The sequence below is a fragment of the Bufo bufo genome, chromosome 9 (assembly GCF_905171765.1).
Source record: "Bufo bufo chromosome 9, aBufBuf1.1, whole genome shotgun sequence".
NCBI lineage: Eukaryota > Metazoa > Chordata > Amphibia > Anura > Bufonidae > Bufo > Bufo bufo.
Window position 1 is genome coordinate 47,410,109 of NC_053397.1, and position 16,824 is coordinate 47,426,932.

The window sequence follows — 16,824 nt, forward strand, 5'->3', positions numbered from 1 at the left end:
CTGGCAGTAGGACTGGGAGTTGAGCTTGACTCCATCCTCAACCCGAAAAGGCCCCACAAGCTCATCTTTGATGATACCAGCCCAAACCAGTACTCCACCTCCACCTTGCTGGCGTCTGAGTCGGACTGGAGCTCTCTGCCCTTTACCAATCCAGCCACGGGCCCATCCATCTGGCCCATCAAGACTCACTCTCATTTCATCAGTCCATAAAACCTTAGAAAAATCAGTCTTGAGATATTTCTTGGCCCAGTCTTGACGTTTCAGCTTGTGTGTCTTGTTCAGTGGTGGTCGTCTTTCAGCCTTTCTTACCTTGGCCATGTCTCTGAGTATTGCACACCTTGTGCTTTTGGGCACTCCAGTGATGTTGCAGCTCTGAAATATGGCCAAACTGGTGGCAAGTGGCATCTTGGCAGCTGCACGCTTGACTTTTCTCAGTTCATGGGCAGTTATTTTGCGCCTTGGTTTTTCCACACGCTTCTTGCGACCCTGTTGACTATTTTGAATGAAACGCTTGATTGTTCAATGATCACGCTTCAGAAGCTTTGCAATTTTAAGAGTGCTGCATCCCTCTGCAAGATATCTCACAATTTTTGACTTTTCTGAGCCTGTCAAGTCCTTCTTTTGACCCATTTTGCCAAAGGAAAGGAAGTTGCGTAATAATTATGCACACCTGATATAGGGTGTTGATGTCATTAGACCACACCCCTTCTCATTACCGAGATGCACATCACCTAATATGCTTAATTGGTAGTAGGCTTTCGAGCCTATACAGCTTGGAGTAAGACAACATGCATAAAGAGGATGATGTGGTCAAAATACTCATTTGCCTAATAATTCTGCACGCAGTGTATGTCAGTGTCACGCCGACTTAATTCACTACTGCTGTCATTACAATAGAGAGCTGGAAAGGGGAGTGGCAGAGAAAAATTTGAAAAATAAAATAAAAAAGTTAAACACAAAAAAGAAAAAAATCTGAGTCCTAGGAGACCTCATACGCCAATTTTCAGTCCATTTGGAACACTTTTAATTTGGGTAGAATCAGACCTGAATCTATTTTTTTTACTGCTTCATTAGAAACTGACCCACATGTTCAGATATATAAATGTCCTTACCTTGTTTGCTTGCTTTGGCCACGAGAGGTAAGAAGTCTTTTGATGTAGAAAAACCTTGCTCAGTTTTAAGACCATGGAAAACATCTTCAATTTTTGGCTCAGGTAATCCTTAAAGAAAAACGTAAAAATCACATACTTGAAATTCAAGAACTGATTATATTTAAAGGGCTTGTCCACTTTTGACTATTCCTTTTTATAAGAAGTGTCCTCTGACAAGCTTATAACTGATACCTCTGCTGCGGTCTCTAGCAATAAGCTGTAATCTATGGGAAAACTTAGAAGTCAGTGTTCGATATCCCTGCAGCACCACAACAGGAGAAATTAAAGAAGTTGTTCATATTCAGGGGGGTCTTTCAGCAGACCATCTCCCCCCTCATGGCCTGACTGGCAGATGGAAGCAAACTTTCGACCTCTGGGTCCCTACTCCTTCACTCACACACCACCACTACAGCACTCACACCCCCTGCTGGGATCATCTGTTTGGTAACAGTACAGCCAATAACTGGCTACAGTAGTAACTTGTCCCCCTTGTGTCACAGGACCAAATTACATGATACAAGGGGGCAGGTGACCATTGTAGTCAGTCATTGGCTGCAGTGGTGTCAAACTAGATGTTGAAAGCTGGGATGGGGTATGCTAAATGACCCCTAAAGACTAGCAGCCTCTTTAAGTAGTGTTGAGCAAAGTGAAGCATTCAAAGCAGAATTCGGTCTGGAATTTAGGAAACTTTAATTTACTACAAATTCGAATTTCCTCTCACTTGGTGGTAACAAATCAATTTTTCCTAAATTGGCAGCTGCAAGTGAAAGTGAAAGTAAGAAGCCCAGAAATACAAGATCACCCATAATACCATGCAGCCAGCCAATACACAGATAGCCATCCCCTGTGATGTCATAGCCCTATAAAACCCTCATCTCACGTGGTCTCCGCCACTGTACTATGAGCTGAGCATAGGGAGAGACGTGACAAGCGCTCATACGTTAGGGACAGTATTGCTGAAAATAAGTAATAGAAGAATATTGGAGGGAGAGGGCCAGGAGAGTGCAGGGAGACTTATGCTGCATCAGTTTTATATTTTAATTCCTACATTTAATTATTCCTAAATCAGATGTAAACTAAGATATTTAATTCAATACCAATAAGATGGATGCCTTTATTACTCCACTGCCAGCGTGCCACCCAGTACCATCCAGGCTGCATCCCTTAAGGGGGCCAGGTCTTAATGATGACCATGCTAATCTTTTGCTTGCATAAATTCTTCCAGACGATCCTTCAAAGTCTCCATGTCCTAGAAAAGTCAGCAAGATGCAGAGAGAGGAGGAGTTGGATGTTCCTGATGACATATTCTCATCGATATTAGATGATGAGGAGAAGGAGGAAAAGCAGATGCCAGAAGAAGGGCTCCCACCTGTAGGGCAGGAGAGCGCTAGGGGTGGAGAAGTGGGTATGCCAGAGCTGATTAATATTCTGTGTTTACTGTCAAAGAAACTGCAGGAGATTGCAGGCAAGAACAGCAATAATATGCATATTCTGCCCTAACCTAACCAGCCAAACCCCATACCAACAACAACCACTGTTTAAGGGTACTGTGTGGCCATTAACAATGAAGAAGGACTACACAGTGCGGTCTTCATTATTACATTAAAGGGAGCTGCGGGCTAATTGGCCTTGTGGTTCTTCACCACATGCATAGTCGCAACCCGTCTGCAGTAGGGCTGCTCCATGTGGCCATACCCTAAAGCAGAGTGGCCTGGGTATATCTAACATATAGCAATTCATGACATATTAATTTGGAACTAATAGAATTTCTTGGCTAACTTTTTCAAAACTTCGCTCATTTCTACCTTTAAGCATTGCACATTTAAATCAATAAGATATCTGTGTAATGCAGGACAGGGCAGGTCCCTCCTAACCAAAGATACTCTTGATTAACTGCCCTTTACTTTGGCCAAGGGATATAAATCCTATTCCTAAACAGGAGACTACCTCTATTAAAGGGGTATTCTATTAATTTACAGTTATCCGCTATCCATTTTAGGTGGCACTGTAGGGTTCAGAGCCCCCGTTCCCATGATTGGTGTGGGTCCTAGGGGTAGGACCCCAACTGGTCTGATAACAAATGTCTATCCTGGAAACTAGTATACCCCTTTAACTGAGAATTTCCTAATAGGGTCTGTGGAAATATATTTAATAAGCTGGATGCCCCATTTAAGGGAACATTCCATACAAAGCCAATCCTGTGCATTATGTTATTCCTAGTGCAGGAGGAGAGGAGCATGAAACCCAGTTTCTCTCTTTGGTATTATTTGAAACCCTGTGTCTTAGACCTTCTATTTCTAGTTATATTTAACCTTGGAAATATCATCTTCTAAGGAGAGTAGAAAATTGGTTCATGCAGAAATGTTGCTTGCTAATTGCAACTGTTTGATGTGCTACATTTGCAAAACAATATCTTTTTAACTGCCATGCTGAAAGCAAGATGGTTTAAGAATGACATTTTAAACCATGCAAACATTGTAAATGTTAAGGACCTTACAATACAATAATCAATTTTAATGAGCTGTCCTATTTTTAGGACCACACGTTAGCTCTGTACATGCACCTTGCACCTCAGAGAATCAATATGAAATCCACATTGACTGCCTGAACCAAAGAGGTTATTTTTTTTTTTCAACAAGTAAGTAGGCATTAAAATAGGACATGTGGCTTTGTAAACCTTTTATAAACACTGGTTTGCAACTGAACAGTATCGATCCAAACCTCAGAGTCAGTGGTAGATAAATGAGAAAATCAGCATCACATAAGGGGGAAAGAATAAAAAGATAAAAATAAAAAATAAAGTGAGAAAACTGGTTACATGAAAAAAATAGAATTCTAAATATATACTTGTTTCCAGGGATATTGAAACATAAAACAAAAGGATTTATTATTATATTAGAATTACACAGTTCATCCTTCATTTCAAATGCATAAACATCCAATTAATATATTACTTTATTTTTTACAATCCCACACTCCACTGAACCTGCAAAGGAAAGGTTAGGCTACTTTCACACTAGCGTTCTGCTGTCCGCTCGTGAGCTCCGTTTGAAGGGGCTCACGAGCGGAGCAGAACGCTTCCGTCCAGCCCTGATGCAGTCTGAATGGATGCGGATCCGCTCAGACTGCATCAGTCTGGCGGCGTTCAGCCTCCGCTCCGCTCGCCTCCGCACGGCCAGGCGGACAGCTGAACGCTGCTTGCAGCGTTCGGGTGTCCGCCTGGCCGTGCGGAGGCGAGCGGATCCGTCCACACTTACAATTAAGTCAATGGGGACGGATCCGCTTGAAGATGACACAATATGGCTCAATCTTCAAGCGGATCCGTTCCCCATTGACTTTCAATGTAAAGTCTGAACGGATCCGCTCAGGCTACTTTCACACTTAGAAAATTTTCTAAGTTTTAATGCAGACGCATCCGTTCTGAACGGATGCGAACGTCTGCATTATCGGAGCGGATCCGTCTGATGAAACATCAGACGGATCCGCTCCGAACGCTAGTGTGAAAGTAGCCTTACTTACCTGCTTCTTGGCTCTGCCTACCATGCTCCGCGGTGCTCCCTTGCTGTAAACGTTCAGTTTGATGCCGCCTGCAGCCAATTTCTGGCCACAGTGGTGACTGGATCCCCTTGCATCATGTGACCATTTGTCGTGACGTAAGGGGAGTCGGTCACCCCTTGCGGCCAGTGATTGTCAAACCAGATTTTTCACAGAGAGTGAGCCCAGTGGAATATTGCAGGCTTGGAGATAGAGGAGCAGGGAGCCAGCACCAAGAGGCAGGTAAGCAAGCTTCCCATTACAAACAGGTTTCACAACCTCTTTTACGTATATACACGTGAAACTCGAAAAATGAGAATATCGTGCAAAAGTCCCTTTATTTCTGTAATGCAGATTAAAAGCAATTGCATTAATGCAGCTTAAAATTAGAATTTTGTTAAAAGGTTCAATATTCTAGGCTCAAAGTGTCACACTCTAGTCAGCTAATTAATCCATACCCCCTGAGCAAAGGGTACCTCAAAATTGAGACTTTGGGGTTTCATAACCTGTAAGCCATAATCGTCCAAATTATAACAAATAAAGACTTGAAATATCTCGCTTTGCATGTAATGAGTCTATCTCATATGTTAGTTTTGCCTTTTAAATTGCATTACTGAAATAAATGAGCTTTGCACGATATTCAAATTTTTCAAGTTTTACCTGTATATTAGATATGTGTGGTTGGTGGGGCATGTGTCCTGGGTGCTCAGGAGAGGTTGCTAACAATGCAAGGGTATTTAGATATAGATCTACAGCAGCAAACTAATCATTTTCCTTAGGTAAAAGAAAGCATGAGCATGCTTAACTGTAACAACGACACATGAGAAGGATTACTACTTATGCTTTAAAAATTTTTAGCCATTTTGTCTTAGGGCACTTTCACATTAGCGTTATTCTTTTCCGGTATTGAAATCCGGTGAAGGGTCTCAATACCGGAAAAAAACGCATCATTTTTGTCCTAATGCATTCTGAATGCAAAGCAATCCGTTCAGTATGCCTCAGGATGTCTTCCGTTCCGTCCCTTGCATGGTATTTGACCGGACAAAATACCGCAGCTTGCTGCTGTATTTTTTCCGGGAAAAATCCCGGAACACTACTGCACTTTCCGGATCCGGCATAAATTTCCATAGAGTTGTATTAATGCCGAATCCGGTACCAAGTTTTCTGGAAATTGCTGCATTGCCGTATCCGGTTTTCCGGTCTGCGCATGCGCAGGGACATGGGAGGAGCTATTTTTACTTTTGATCTTTGAACATTTTTTTATACCTGGTCCGTTATTCCAGATGATACCGTCTAACGGATCCGGAAAAAAACATATTTCCGTTTGCATATGGTTTGCCGGATGCGGCAGGCAGTTCCGGTTGCCGGAACTGCCTGCCGGAACCGAACAACGCTAGTGTGAAAATACCCTAAAAAGTAAGATATAAAAGCATGAACATTCTTACAATCAGGTCAACTAACAGATAAGTCAAAGTAGCAGTATAATGGGGGAGATTTATCAAACTGGTGTAAAGTAGAACTGGCTTAGTTGCCCATAGCGACCAATCAGATTCCTCCTTTCATTTTTCATAGCTCCTTTGGAAAATAAAAGGAGGAATCCAATTGGTTGCTATGGGCAAGTTCTACATTTCACCAGTTTGATAAATCTCCCCCATTGTCTATAAGCACCAACATTACGAATAGGGATGAGCGAATCGACTTTGGATGAAACTTCCAAAGTCGATTCGCATAAAAATTTGTTTCAATACTGTACAGAGCAAGTGTTCCGTACAGTATTAGAATGTATCGGCTCCGATGAGCCAAAGTTATTACTTCGTGAAGTCTTGCGAGACTTCAGGTAATAACTTCATCAATTGATTTCTAATGTAAAAAAAAAAACATTTCCCAAACTCGGGTTCAGTTCCAAGTCGTACCTTGGAACCTAACCCGAGTTCGGGAAATGTTTTTTTTACAGTAGAAATCAATTTATGAAGTTATTACCCAAAGTCTCGCAAGACTATTGATACAAAGTTTTATGCAAATCAACTTCAGATGTTTCATCCGAAGTCGATTCGCTCATCCCTAATTATAAATGCACGTTATCAATAGAAAATACTTAGAAGCTTAGACAAAAGTTACTGTAATAGACTAGTTAAAAAACAACAGTAAATGATCACAAAAAAAAGAAAACCAAGAATTAAATAAAGAGGATTGGAACTGCACTAGTTGAAAATTATACTTTTTTTTCCCAGAAATATCATATTCAGACTAACAGGGTGATTTATCTGTTACACTGTATGTCTGCTAACAAATAAAGGTTTACGTCCCTGTTCCAGTGGTAAATATAACTAAGCCTGATGGGAACATTAAAATATCAAAATAATTTTATTGGTGAAACATCTCTAAAATCCTGGGGTGTACAGCCCACTCTAATAAATACAACACAGGCTTTAAAGAGGGGTTACACTGTCTGGTGTGTAAACCATATATAACCACACAGTGAAACCTATAGATCTGGACTAAAGTGGTGTGCTCGTAATGTACTAATGACACATAGTAGCGCCCCCACAGTATTGTTAGCAGTCCGATCACACTACCCCTCCTAACAGAACTATCTGGTGGCCAGCTCATCCAAGCTAATAGTGCACCACCAGAGTCAGATCCTAGATATGGTAAGCATGTGTGCTATCTAGGACACATTCAAGGCTGTCTCCAACCTAAACTAGCGTGGCTGGCATCTGGTTTATCCAGCACAATCCTAGGAGACATACAATTGGAATGGCTCAACGCGTTTCTGTGCCGACATACACTTGGCACTTCCTCAGGAGCCTACTGCAAGAGCCATAAGTAATTGTGAGTCACTGCCTGACTTGTTGCAGTGACGCTCTGATCGGAGCACCAGCGCTAGGGTGGCCGTAAGCGGCCGCATGAGCGCCAAAATTTAAAGGGCCGACATCCCGCCCGCAAGGCATGGCTTCCGTGCTATCCACCAATCAGAGGTGAGCCTGAGCTCTGTACTCCGCTGACAGCAAGAGCACACGGAGAGCTGTGCCAGCTGGAGGGCGCGCGCACAGAGCGCTACTGTACAAAGGGGGAACGTTTACGGCGGCCATGGTAAGGGAATATGTATGTGGAGAGAAGTATCGGGGTAATGTCAGGAAAGTTACAAATAAGAGCTATATCTCCTGTTTCATAGCGCACAGAGGCAGGTACCCGCTCTAAAAGAATAAAGAATAAAGGAGTGGGATCATCAACAGAAATATCTAAAATGAAAATCTATCAAATACCATAACTATGGTGTCCTAAGGTGACCATTTGTGACATATATATCAAGTGGTAAGGCACTGTTTTCAGATCAATTGACCGATACATTGTTGCTGTATCGTTGCCAATACGAGTCATGGCCCACAGTGCAGGGAGTGCAGAATTATTAGGCAAATGAGTATTTTGACCACATCATCCTCTTTATGCATGTTGTCTTACTCCAAGCTGTATAGGCTCGAAAGCCTACTACCAATTAAGCATATTAGGTGATGTGCATCTCTGTAATGAGAAGGGGTGTGGTCTAATGACATCAACACCCTATATTAGGTGTGCATAATTATTAGGCAACTTCCTTTCCTTTGGCAAAATGGGTCAAAAGAAGGACTTGACAGGCTCAGAAAAGTCAAAAATAGTGAGATATCTTGCAGAGGGATGCAGCACTCTTAAAATTGCAAAGCTTCTGAAGCGTGATCATCGAACAATCAAGCGTTTCATTCAAAATAGTCAACAGGGTCGCAAGAAGCGTGTGGAAAAACCAAGGCGCAAAATAACTGCCCATGAACTGAGAAAAGTCAAGCGTGCAGCTGCCAAAATGCCACTTGCCACCAGTTTGGCCATATTTCAGAGCTGCAACATCACTGGAGTGCCCAAAAGCACAAGGTGTGCAATACTCAGAGACATGGCCAAGGTAAGAAAGGCTGAAAGACGACCACCACTGAACAAGACACACAAGCTGAAACGTCAAGACTGGGCCAAGAAATATCTCAAGACTGATTTTTCTAAGGTTTTATGGACTGATGAAATGAGAGTGAGTCTTGATGGGCCAGATGGATGGGCCCGTGGCTGGATTGGTAAAGGGCAGAGAGCTCCAGTCCGACTCAGACGCCAGCAAGGTGGAGGTGGAGTACTGGTTTGGGCTGGTATCATCAAAGATGAGCTTGTGGGGCCTTTTCGGGTTGAGGATGGAGTCAAGCTCAACTCCCAGTCCTACTGCCAGTTTCTGGAAGACACCTTCTTCAAGCAGTGGTACAGGAAGAAGTCTGCATCCTTCAAGAAAAACATGATTTTCATGCAGGACAATGCTCCATCACACGCGTCCAAGTACTCCACAGCGTGGCTGGCAAGAAAGGGTATAAAATAAGAAAATCTAATGACATGGCCTCCTTGTTCGCCTGATCTGAACCCCATTGAGAAACCTGTGGTCCATCATCAAATGTGAGATTTACAAGGAGGGAAAACAGTACACCTCTCTGAACAGTGTCTGGGAGGGTGTGGTTGCTGCTGCACGCAATGTTGATGGTGAACAGATCAAAACACTGACAGAATCCATGGATGGCAGGCTTTTGAGTGTCCTTGCAAAGAAAGGTGGCTATATTGGTCACTGATTTGTTTTTGTTTTGTTTTTGAATGTCAGAAATGTATATTTGTGAATGTTGAGATGTTATATTGGTTTCACTGGTAAAAATAAATAATTGAAATGGGTATATATTTGTTTTTGTTAAGTTGCCTAATAATTATGCACAGTAATAGTCACCTGCACACACAGATATCCCCCTAAAATAGCTAAAACTAAAAACAAACTAAAAACTACTTCCAAAAATTTTCAGCTTTGATATTAATGAGTTTTTTGGGTTCATTGAGAACATGGTTGTTGTTCAATAATAAAATTAATCCTCAAAAATACAACTTGCCTAATAATTCTGCACTCCTTGTATAGATACAATTTTAGGAACATCATATCATCGGACCTGTTTTAAAGATCTCATTTTTATAATTGTTGTAGACATTTGTAGCCATGTAGTGTGATCGGACTGCTAACAATACTGTGGGTGCGCTACTATGTGTCATTAGTACATTACGAGCACACCACTTTAGTCCAGATCCATAGGTTTCACTGTGTGGTTATATATGGTTTACACACCAGACAGTGTAACCCCTCTTTAAAGCCTGTGTTGTATTTATTAGAGATTTTAGAGATGTTTCACCAATGCAATTTTTTTTTTATTTTAACGTTCCCATCAGGCTTAGTTATATTTACACTGTATGTCTGGCAGATAATTATGTACATTTCTTAAAATGTATAACTTTAAAGGAGCTGTCTAAGATTATTAAAAGGTTCTTTTTTTTCCTTCCAGACACAGCACTCTTAACCATGGAATGATATATTTTGCTGTTTTTGAATAGGTGTAGTATATTATTAGACCATAGTGTTTTTTCCCAGCTAAGGGACTGTGGAGCCATTGTGTTCCTTGTAGTATTTGCAGGGGTCACTATAAGGGCTCATGCACACAAACTTATTTTTTTTCCATGTCCGTTCAGTTTTTTTCGTGGACCATATGCGGAACCATTCATTTCAATGGGTCCGCAAAAAAAAAAAGAAGTTACTTCATGAGTATTCCGTTTCCGTATGTCCATATTTCCGTTCCGCAAAACAGGAAGACCTGCCAACTTTATTCGAATATTGCCCCTGCCGCTCATCACTAGTCACTGGGTTAGGTTCCAGCACCGTGCTGGTGCTGGAACCTAACCCAGTGACTAGTGATGAGCGGCAGGGGCAATATTCGAATTTATGATATTTCGCGAATATTCGCCATTTACTCGATAATTCGATAATTCGTTATCTCAGTCATTATTTTCTTGATTGTGTAAATTGGCAATTGAAAAATTAGCGATAAAAATTCACAGTACAAAAATTTGCAGTTTGCAAATTCGCAATCAACACTACTCCTAAAGTCAAAGATATTGCAGCCTTCTCAGAAAGCATAAATACATTTGAGCCATCTGGGCTCTAACTAACACATAGGTCTCTATCTCACTTCTAAGCCACTCTTCACAAAGGTCTGCCTTTAATCATGCAGGTCTGTTCTCTGGGCATATCTCTCCCCAGACTTACCCTACACAGAGGATTGCTGCTGAATTTAAAGGGTCTTTTCACACGTCAGTATTTTTTGCAGATTTTCGTTCCATTTTTTGCGGATCTGTGTTTTTGCAAAAACCTTCAGTTTTTACCAATTATACATCCACATCCGTTCCGTTTTTCCCGCCAAAAAAAAAATGGAAGGAGGAATATATGGTGGTAGGGTACTAAAAAAAATGTCTTTCTATTTCCTGGAAACGGATCCGCAATTGCAGAAGACATGCGGATGACATATTGATGCATTCCGCATGTCATCCGCATTTTTGCGGACCTATTGACTACAATGGGACCACAGACTGCATTTTGCGGACAATAGTAGGACAAGCTCTATTTTTTTTTGCGGATCCGCCTAACAGAACGGAACGGAGCAACGGATGTGGACAGCACACTGAGTGATGTCCACATTTTTGCGGGGCCATTGAAATGAATGGGTCCACATTCCGTTCCACAAATTTGTGGAACAGATTACAAAATAATGACGTGTGAATCGACCCTAAATGAGAACTGTGGACATGGGCCACCTGTGAAACACGGATTGGATCGCGGGGAATAAACATCCAACTAGCTCTATGCTTATTCCCTATAAAAGCCAGGCCCAGATTAGCTGATGCCAGCTATACTAAGTACCAACAGCGTCTACTATCCTAGTGGATACACTAGGTACTGCCTTTTACTCCACCAAGGCCGGGCACCTTGGTGACACGTCTCGGGTGAAAACACAGCAAACCATAACATACATTGACTCCTCTAATAGGTTTCCTGCACCATTCTAGGAGACACATATCTTCCCTCATATACAGTTGCAAGAAAAAGTATGTGAACCCTTTGGAATAATATGGATTTCTGCACAAATTGGTCATAAAATGTGATCTGATCTTTATCTAAGTCACAACAATAGACAATCACAGTCTGCTTAAACTAATAACACACAATTTTTTTTATATTACCATGTTTTTATTGAACACACCATGTAAACATTCACAGTGCAGATGGAAAAAGTATGTGAACCCCTAGACTAATGACATCTCCAAGAGCTAATTGAAGTGAGGTGTCAGCCAACTAGAGTCTAATCAATGAGATGAGATTGGAGGTGTTGGTTACAGCTGCCCTATAAAAAACACACACCAATTCTGGGTTTTCTTTTCACAAGAAGCATTGCCTGATGTGAATGATGCCTCGCGCGAAAGAGCTCTCAGAAGACCTACTATTAAGAATTGTTGACTTGCATAAAGCTGGAAAGGGTTATAAAAGTATCTCCTAAAGCCTTGCTGTTCATCAGTCCACGGTAAGACAAATTGTCTATAAATGGAGAAAGTTCAGCACTGCTGCTACTCTCCCTAGGAGTGGCCGTCCTGTAAAGATGACTGCAAGAGCACAGCACAATGACTGCTCAATGAGGTGAAGAAGAATCCTAGAGTGTCAGCTAAAGACTTACAAAAGTCTCTGGCATATGCTAACATCCCTGTTAGTGAATCTACGATACGTAAAACACTAAACAAGAATGGATTTCATGGGGGGATACCACAGAGGAAGCCACTGCTGTCCAAAAAAAACATTGCTGCACATTTGCAGTTTGCACAAGAGCACCTGGATGTTCCACAGCAGTACTGACAAAATATTCTGTGGACAGATGAAACCAAAGTTGAGTTGTTTGGAAGAAACACACAACACTATGTGTGGAGAAAAAGAGGCACAGCACACCAACATCAAAACCTCATCTCAACTGTGAAGTATGGTGGTGGGGGCATCATGGTTTGGGGCTGCTTTGCTGCATCAGGGCCTGAATTGCTATCATCCTAAGGAAAAATGAATTCCCAAGTTAATCAAGACATTTTGCAGGAGAACTTAAGGCCATCTGTCCACCAGCTGAAGCTCAACAGAAGATGGGTGTTGCAACAGGACAACGACCCAAAGCATAGAAGTAAATCAACAACAGAATGGCTTAAACAGAAGAAAATATGACTTCCGAAGTGGCCCAGTCAGAGTCCTGACCTCAAACCAATTGAGATGCTGTGGCATGACCTCAAGAAAGCGATTCACATCAGACATCCCAAGAATATTGCTGAACTGAAACAGTTCTGTAAAGAGGAATGGTCAAGAATTACGTCTGATCTGCAACTACCGGAAACGTTTGGTTGAAGTTATTGCTGCCAAAGGAGGTTCAACCAGTTATTAAATCCAAGGGTTCACATACTTTTTCCACCGGCACTGTGAATGTTTACATGGTGTGGTCAATAAAAACATGGTAACATTTAATTATTTGTGTGTTATTACTTTAAGCAGACTGTGATTGTCTATTGTTGTGACTTAGATAAAGATCAGATCACATTTTATGACCAATTTGTGCAGAAATCCATATCATTCCAAAGGGTTCACATACTTTTTTTTGCAACTGTATCTCATAAGTAGTGGTCTGGCTTAAAGAGAGTCTGTCAGCATGGCCATACAACCAAGCATAGTACCAGATAAGCTTAGCTCACCCGATTCCAAATGTGCCATTCTGATAGCGATCCGTGGTTACCTTGCAGATAAACTCAGCTGTCACTGCCTCAGTGGCGTAGCGTGGGGGGGCATGGGGGCCGTTGCCCCAGACGCAAAATTGCAGGGGGCGCCAGGCAGCAAGCACTTCAATGAGGGCCACGGGAGCCTATGGCTCCCGTTCCCTCCGTTCTTTCTCATAGGCTTCAGGCTAGTGGCCCTAAAAGGTATGATGTCGGGGGAAGAGACGGAGTCTCGTCATCCAGGGGGAAGGGCCTCAATATTTGCAGGAGATTCTACAGAGCACGTTGTTGGAGAGAGAAGCAGAGGCTGCAGGTCAGTGTGTGGAGGAGAATATTGACTGGTATGTTTACTTGGGGGCTTTTTGCAGGGGCTGATGGGAGGAGGAATAATCCTTGTACTGGAGACTGTATGTTAGAGGGGTCTGAAGAGAGGGTAGTGGGGGTGATATTTACATGGGACTGTATGCTGGAGGGCCTGAAGGCCCTGGCAGGGGAGTGATATTATTTTACATGGGACTGTATGCTGGAGGGGCTGAAGGCAGGAAGAGTGGTGAATAATTTTATATGGGAATGTTTGCAAGAAGGGCTGGAGGGCAGGAGGAGTGATGTATCTTATGGGAATGTATGCTGGAGGGGCTGAAGGCCAGCGGCGAAGAGAGGGAGGGTGATATTATTTACATGGGCTGTATGCTGGAGGGGCTTAAGGCAGAGGGACTTTTGTATTTTACATGGGACTGTATGTTGGGGGGGCTGAAGGCGGGGTATAATGCATTTTACATGGTACTGTATGCTGGAGGGGCTGAAGGCGGGGGGGGTTGTATCTTACATGGGACTATATGCTAGAGGCGCTGAAGGCGGGGGGGTTGTATCTTACATGGGACTATATGCTGGAGGGGTTGAAGGCAGGAGAGTGATGTATCTTACATGGGACAGTATGCTGGAGGGGCTGAAGGCAGGGGGAGTGATGTATTTTACATGGGACTGACCGTATGCAGGAGGGTCTGAAGGCAGGACGAGTGATGCATTTTACATGGGACTGTTTGCAAGATGGGCTGGAAGGCAGGGGTGTGATGTATCTTATATGGGACTGTATGCTGGAGGGGCTGAAGGCATGGAAATGATGTTTCTTACATGGGACTGTATGCTGGAGGGGCTGAAGGCAGGAGAGTAATGTATCTTACATGGGACTGTATGTTGGAGGATCTGAAGGCATTGAAGGTTGTATCTTACATGGGACTGTATGCTTGAGGGGCTGAAGGGGGGCATAATTATTAGAATAATACTGCAGAGGGGGCCATTATAATGTTAATAATACTTATAATAATAATAATACAGAGGGAGAAATAATAATAATAATACAGAGGGGCCAGTATATATTATAATTGTACAGAGGGCATTATAGTTATGGACACTATGGGGGAGGGGAGGTCTGTTATCTGAGGATGACAGTAAAGTGAGAAATCTAAAACATTTTCTGTGAAACTCTACAGAGACGAGACGTGGCTGAAAGAAGTTATCATGACGGTCCTATCTCCGAATGAAGACGCTGAGGAAAGTCTACATCACAGGAGATGTCACTGGATGTAAGAGGTATGGTGCTGTATTATCCTGTTTATTTCATAGCAATGTATGTTATGTCCATATAGAATTTAGGCCACACTGCCAAAGCCTGGCCCCAAACTTCAGGTCACACTGTGCGTGGTCTGAATTCTGGGACCTCACACCCATCTACTACATTATCTGTACTCAGAGAGTTATCCCTGTGTTATCTGTGGTGTTACGTAGGACTGCAGGTGACATCTACTGCATTATTTGTAAAAAGGGGCATGGTCACAGGTTGGCGGGTGGAGCAATACTTGGCTTGCCCCGGGTGCTGGTAACCCACACTACGCCACTTCACTGCCTCACCGGCCCTATATACAACTGAGCTCAGAAAAAGCAGAGATTTAAATGTATACATTTCAAGTTTTGCTAAATCTTTTCCCACACAACTGATTTTTACAAACTTTATTAACTGTTTACATGTTTCACAAGAATTGAAGTAAAATGGAGGCGAAATTTCAAAATTTCACTCTTTTGCAGGTTTTAAATTTTAATACATTTCTTTTCCTGCAAGATAGCAAAGGTTAACAAAGGTAAACAAACTTCAATATTTATTACCCTGATTCTGAAATTAACAGAAACACCCCATGTAAACAGCTGTTTGGGCAGACGGCAAGGCTCATAAGGAAAGAATCGCCATATAGTTTATGGAGGGCAGATTTTGTTGGAATGGATTTCGGGTGCCATGTCATATTTGATGAGAACCTAAGGTACCCCTACAGTGGAAACCCCCCATTTTGGAAACTACACCGCTCAAGGAATTTATTGAGGGGTTTATTGACCACTTTCACTTCACAGGCATTTCATAGAATTTAAAAACCTGGCTTTGCAAATGAAAATTTTAATTTCTTCCAATAAAATGTTGCATAAGCAATTTTTCATTTTCACAGGGGGTAACTGGAGAAAAAGAACCCTACATTTTTTCCCCATACGTAGTCTTAAATTGCTCTTTGGGCACAGGGCAGAGATCAGAAGACAACGCCACATGGTTTTTGAAGGGCAGATTTTGGTTGAATGGTCTACAGTCACCATGTTGTTATTGATCAGCCTCTGGAGACCAGAACAGCCATTTTCTGACAACACGCATTATATTTTTCTCTCAAACAGAGATTTATCATGGGTTCTATTTTGGGGCACATCCACCTTTTTATTGCTTTTTAGTTAGCTTTTTAAGAAGTAGGATTAAAAAAGGCATCGACTCTGTCACTGCTTTTTGAGTTTTGTTATTGCAGCAAACACCTTGCAGGGAAAGTGACATGTTATCTTTATTTTGCTGGTCAATACGATTACAGAGATACCAATTTTATATAGTTTTTTTTATATTTTGCCACTTTTACACAAAGTATGAGGGCTCATTTTTGCAGGATGAGCTGAGGTTTTCATTGGTACCATTTTGGTGTACATTGTACTTTTTTCCAGGGTAGATCATGCGTTATTTTCATAGAGCCAGTTCTAACGGACGCGGCAATACCCAATATGCCTTTTTTTTTTGTTGCAATATTACACAATAAAAGCATTTTTTACAACGTTCATCTGACAGGGTAGAACATGAGATAGCTTTATAGAGCCAGTTGTTACAGACGCAGCAATACCTAATTTGTCTATTTATGTATATTATTAATGTATTTATTTATTTTATTGTACATAGCTCAATTATTGGAAAGGATGTTTTTTTTTTTACTTGAGACTTTATATTTTTATTGTTAATAAAACACTTTTTCACTTTTTTTTATTTTCTGTCCCACTGTGGGACTTCAACATTTCAGGGTCTGAACCCTGTTTCAATGCTGTATTGTACTGCATTGACTGTCAGTGTATTACACTTACAGTTTGCCTAGAGACCCAGCATGGAGGCTAGGCCTCATAGGTGTCTGTA

The 16,824-nt window shown here is 41.9% G+C and overlaps 1 protein-coding gene across 1 annotated transcript in view; it reads right to left on the reverse strand.

The window, feature by feature from the left end:
* DPYD (dihydropyrimidine dehydrogenase) overlaps positions 1-16,824 on the reverse strand; it is a 1,571,083-nt gene that overhangs the window by 908,362 nt on the left and 645,897 nt on the right. Inside the window, exon 9 of the mRNA XM_040406865.1 lies at positions 1,113-1,220. Within this exon, the coding sequence (XP_040262799.1) occupies positions 1,113-1,220 (108 nt within the window). The remainder of the gene's footprint in view (positions 1-1,112; positions 1,221-16,824) is intronic.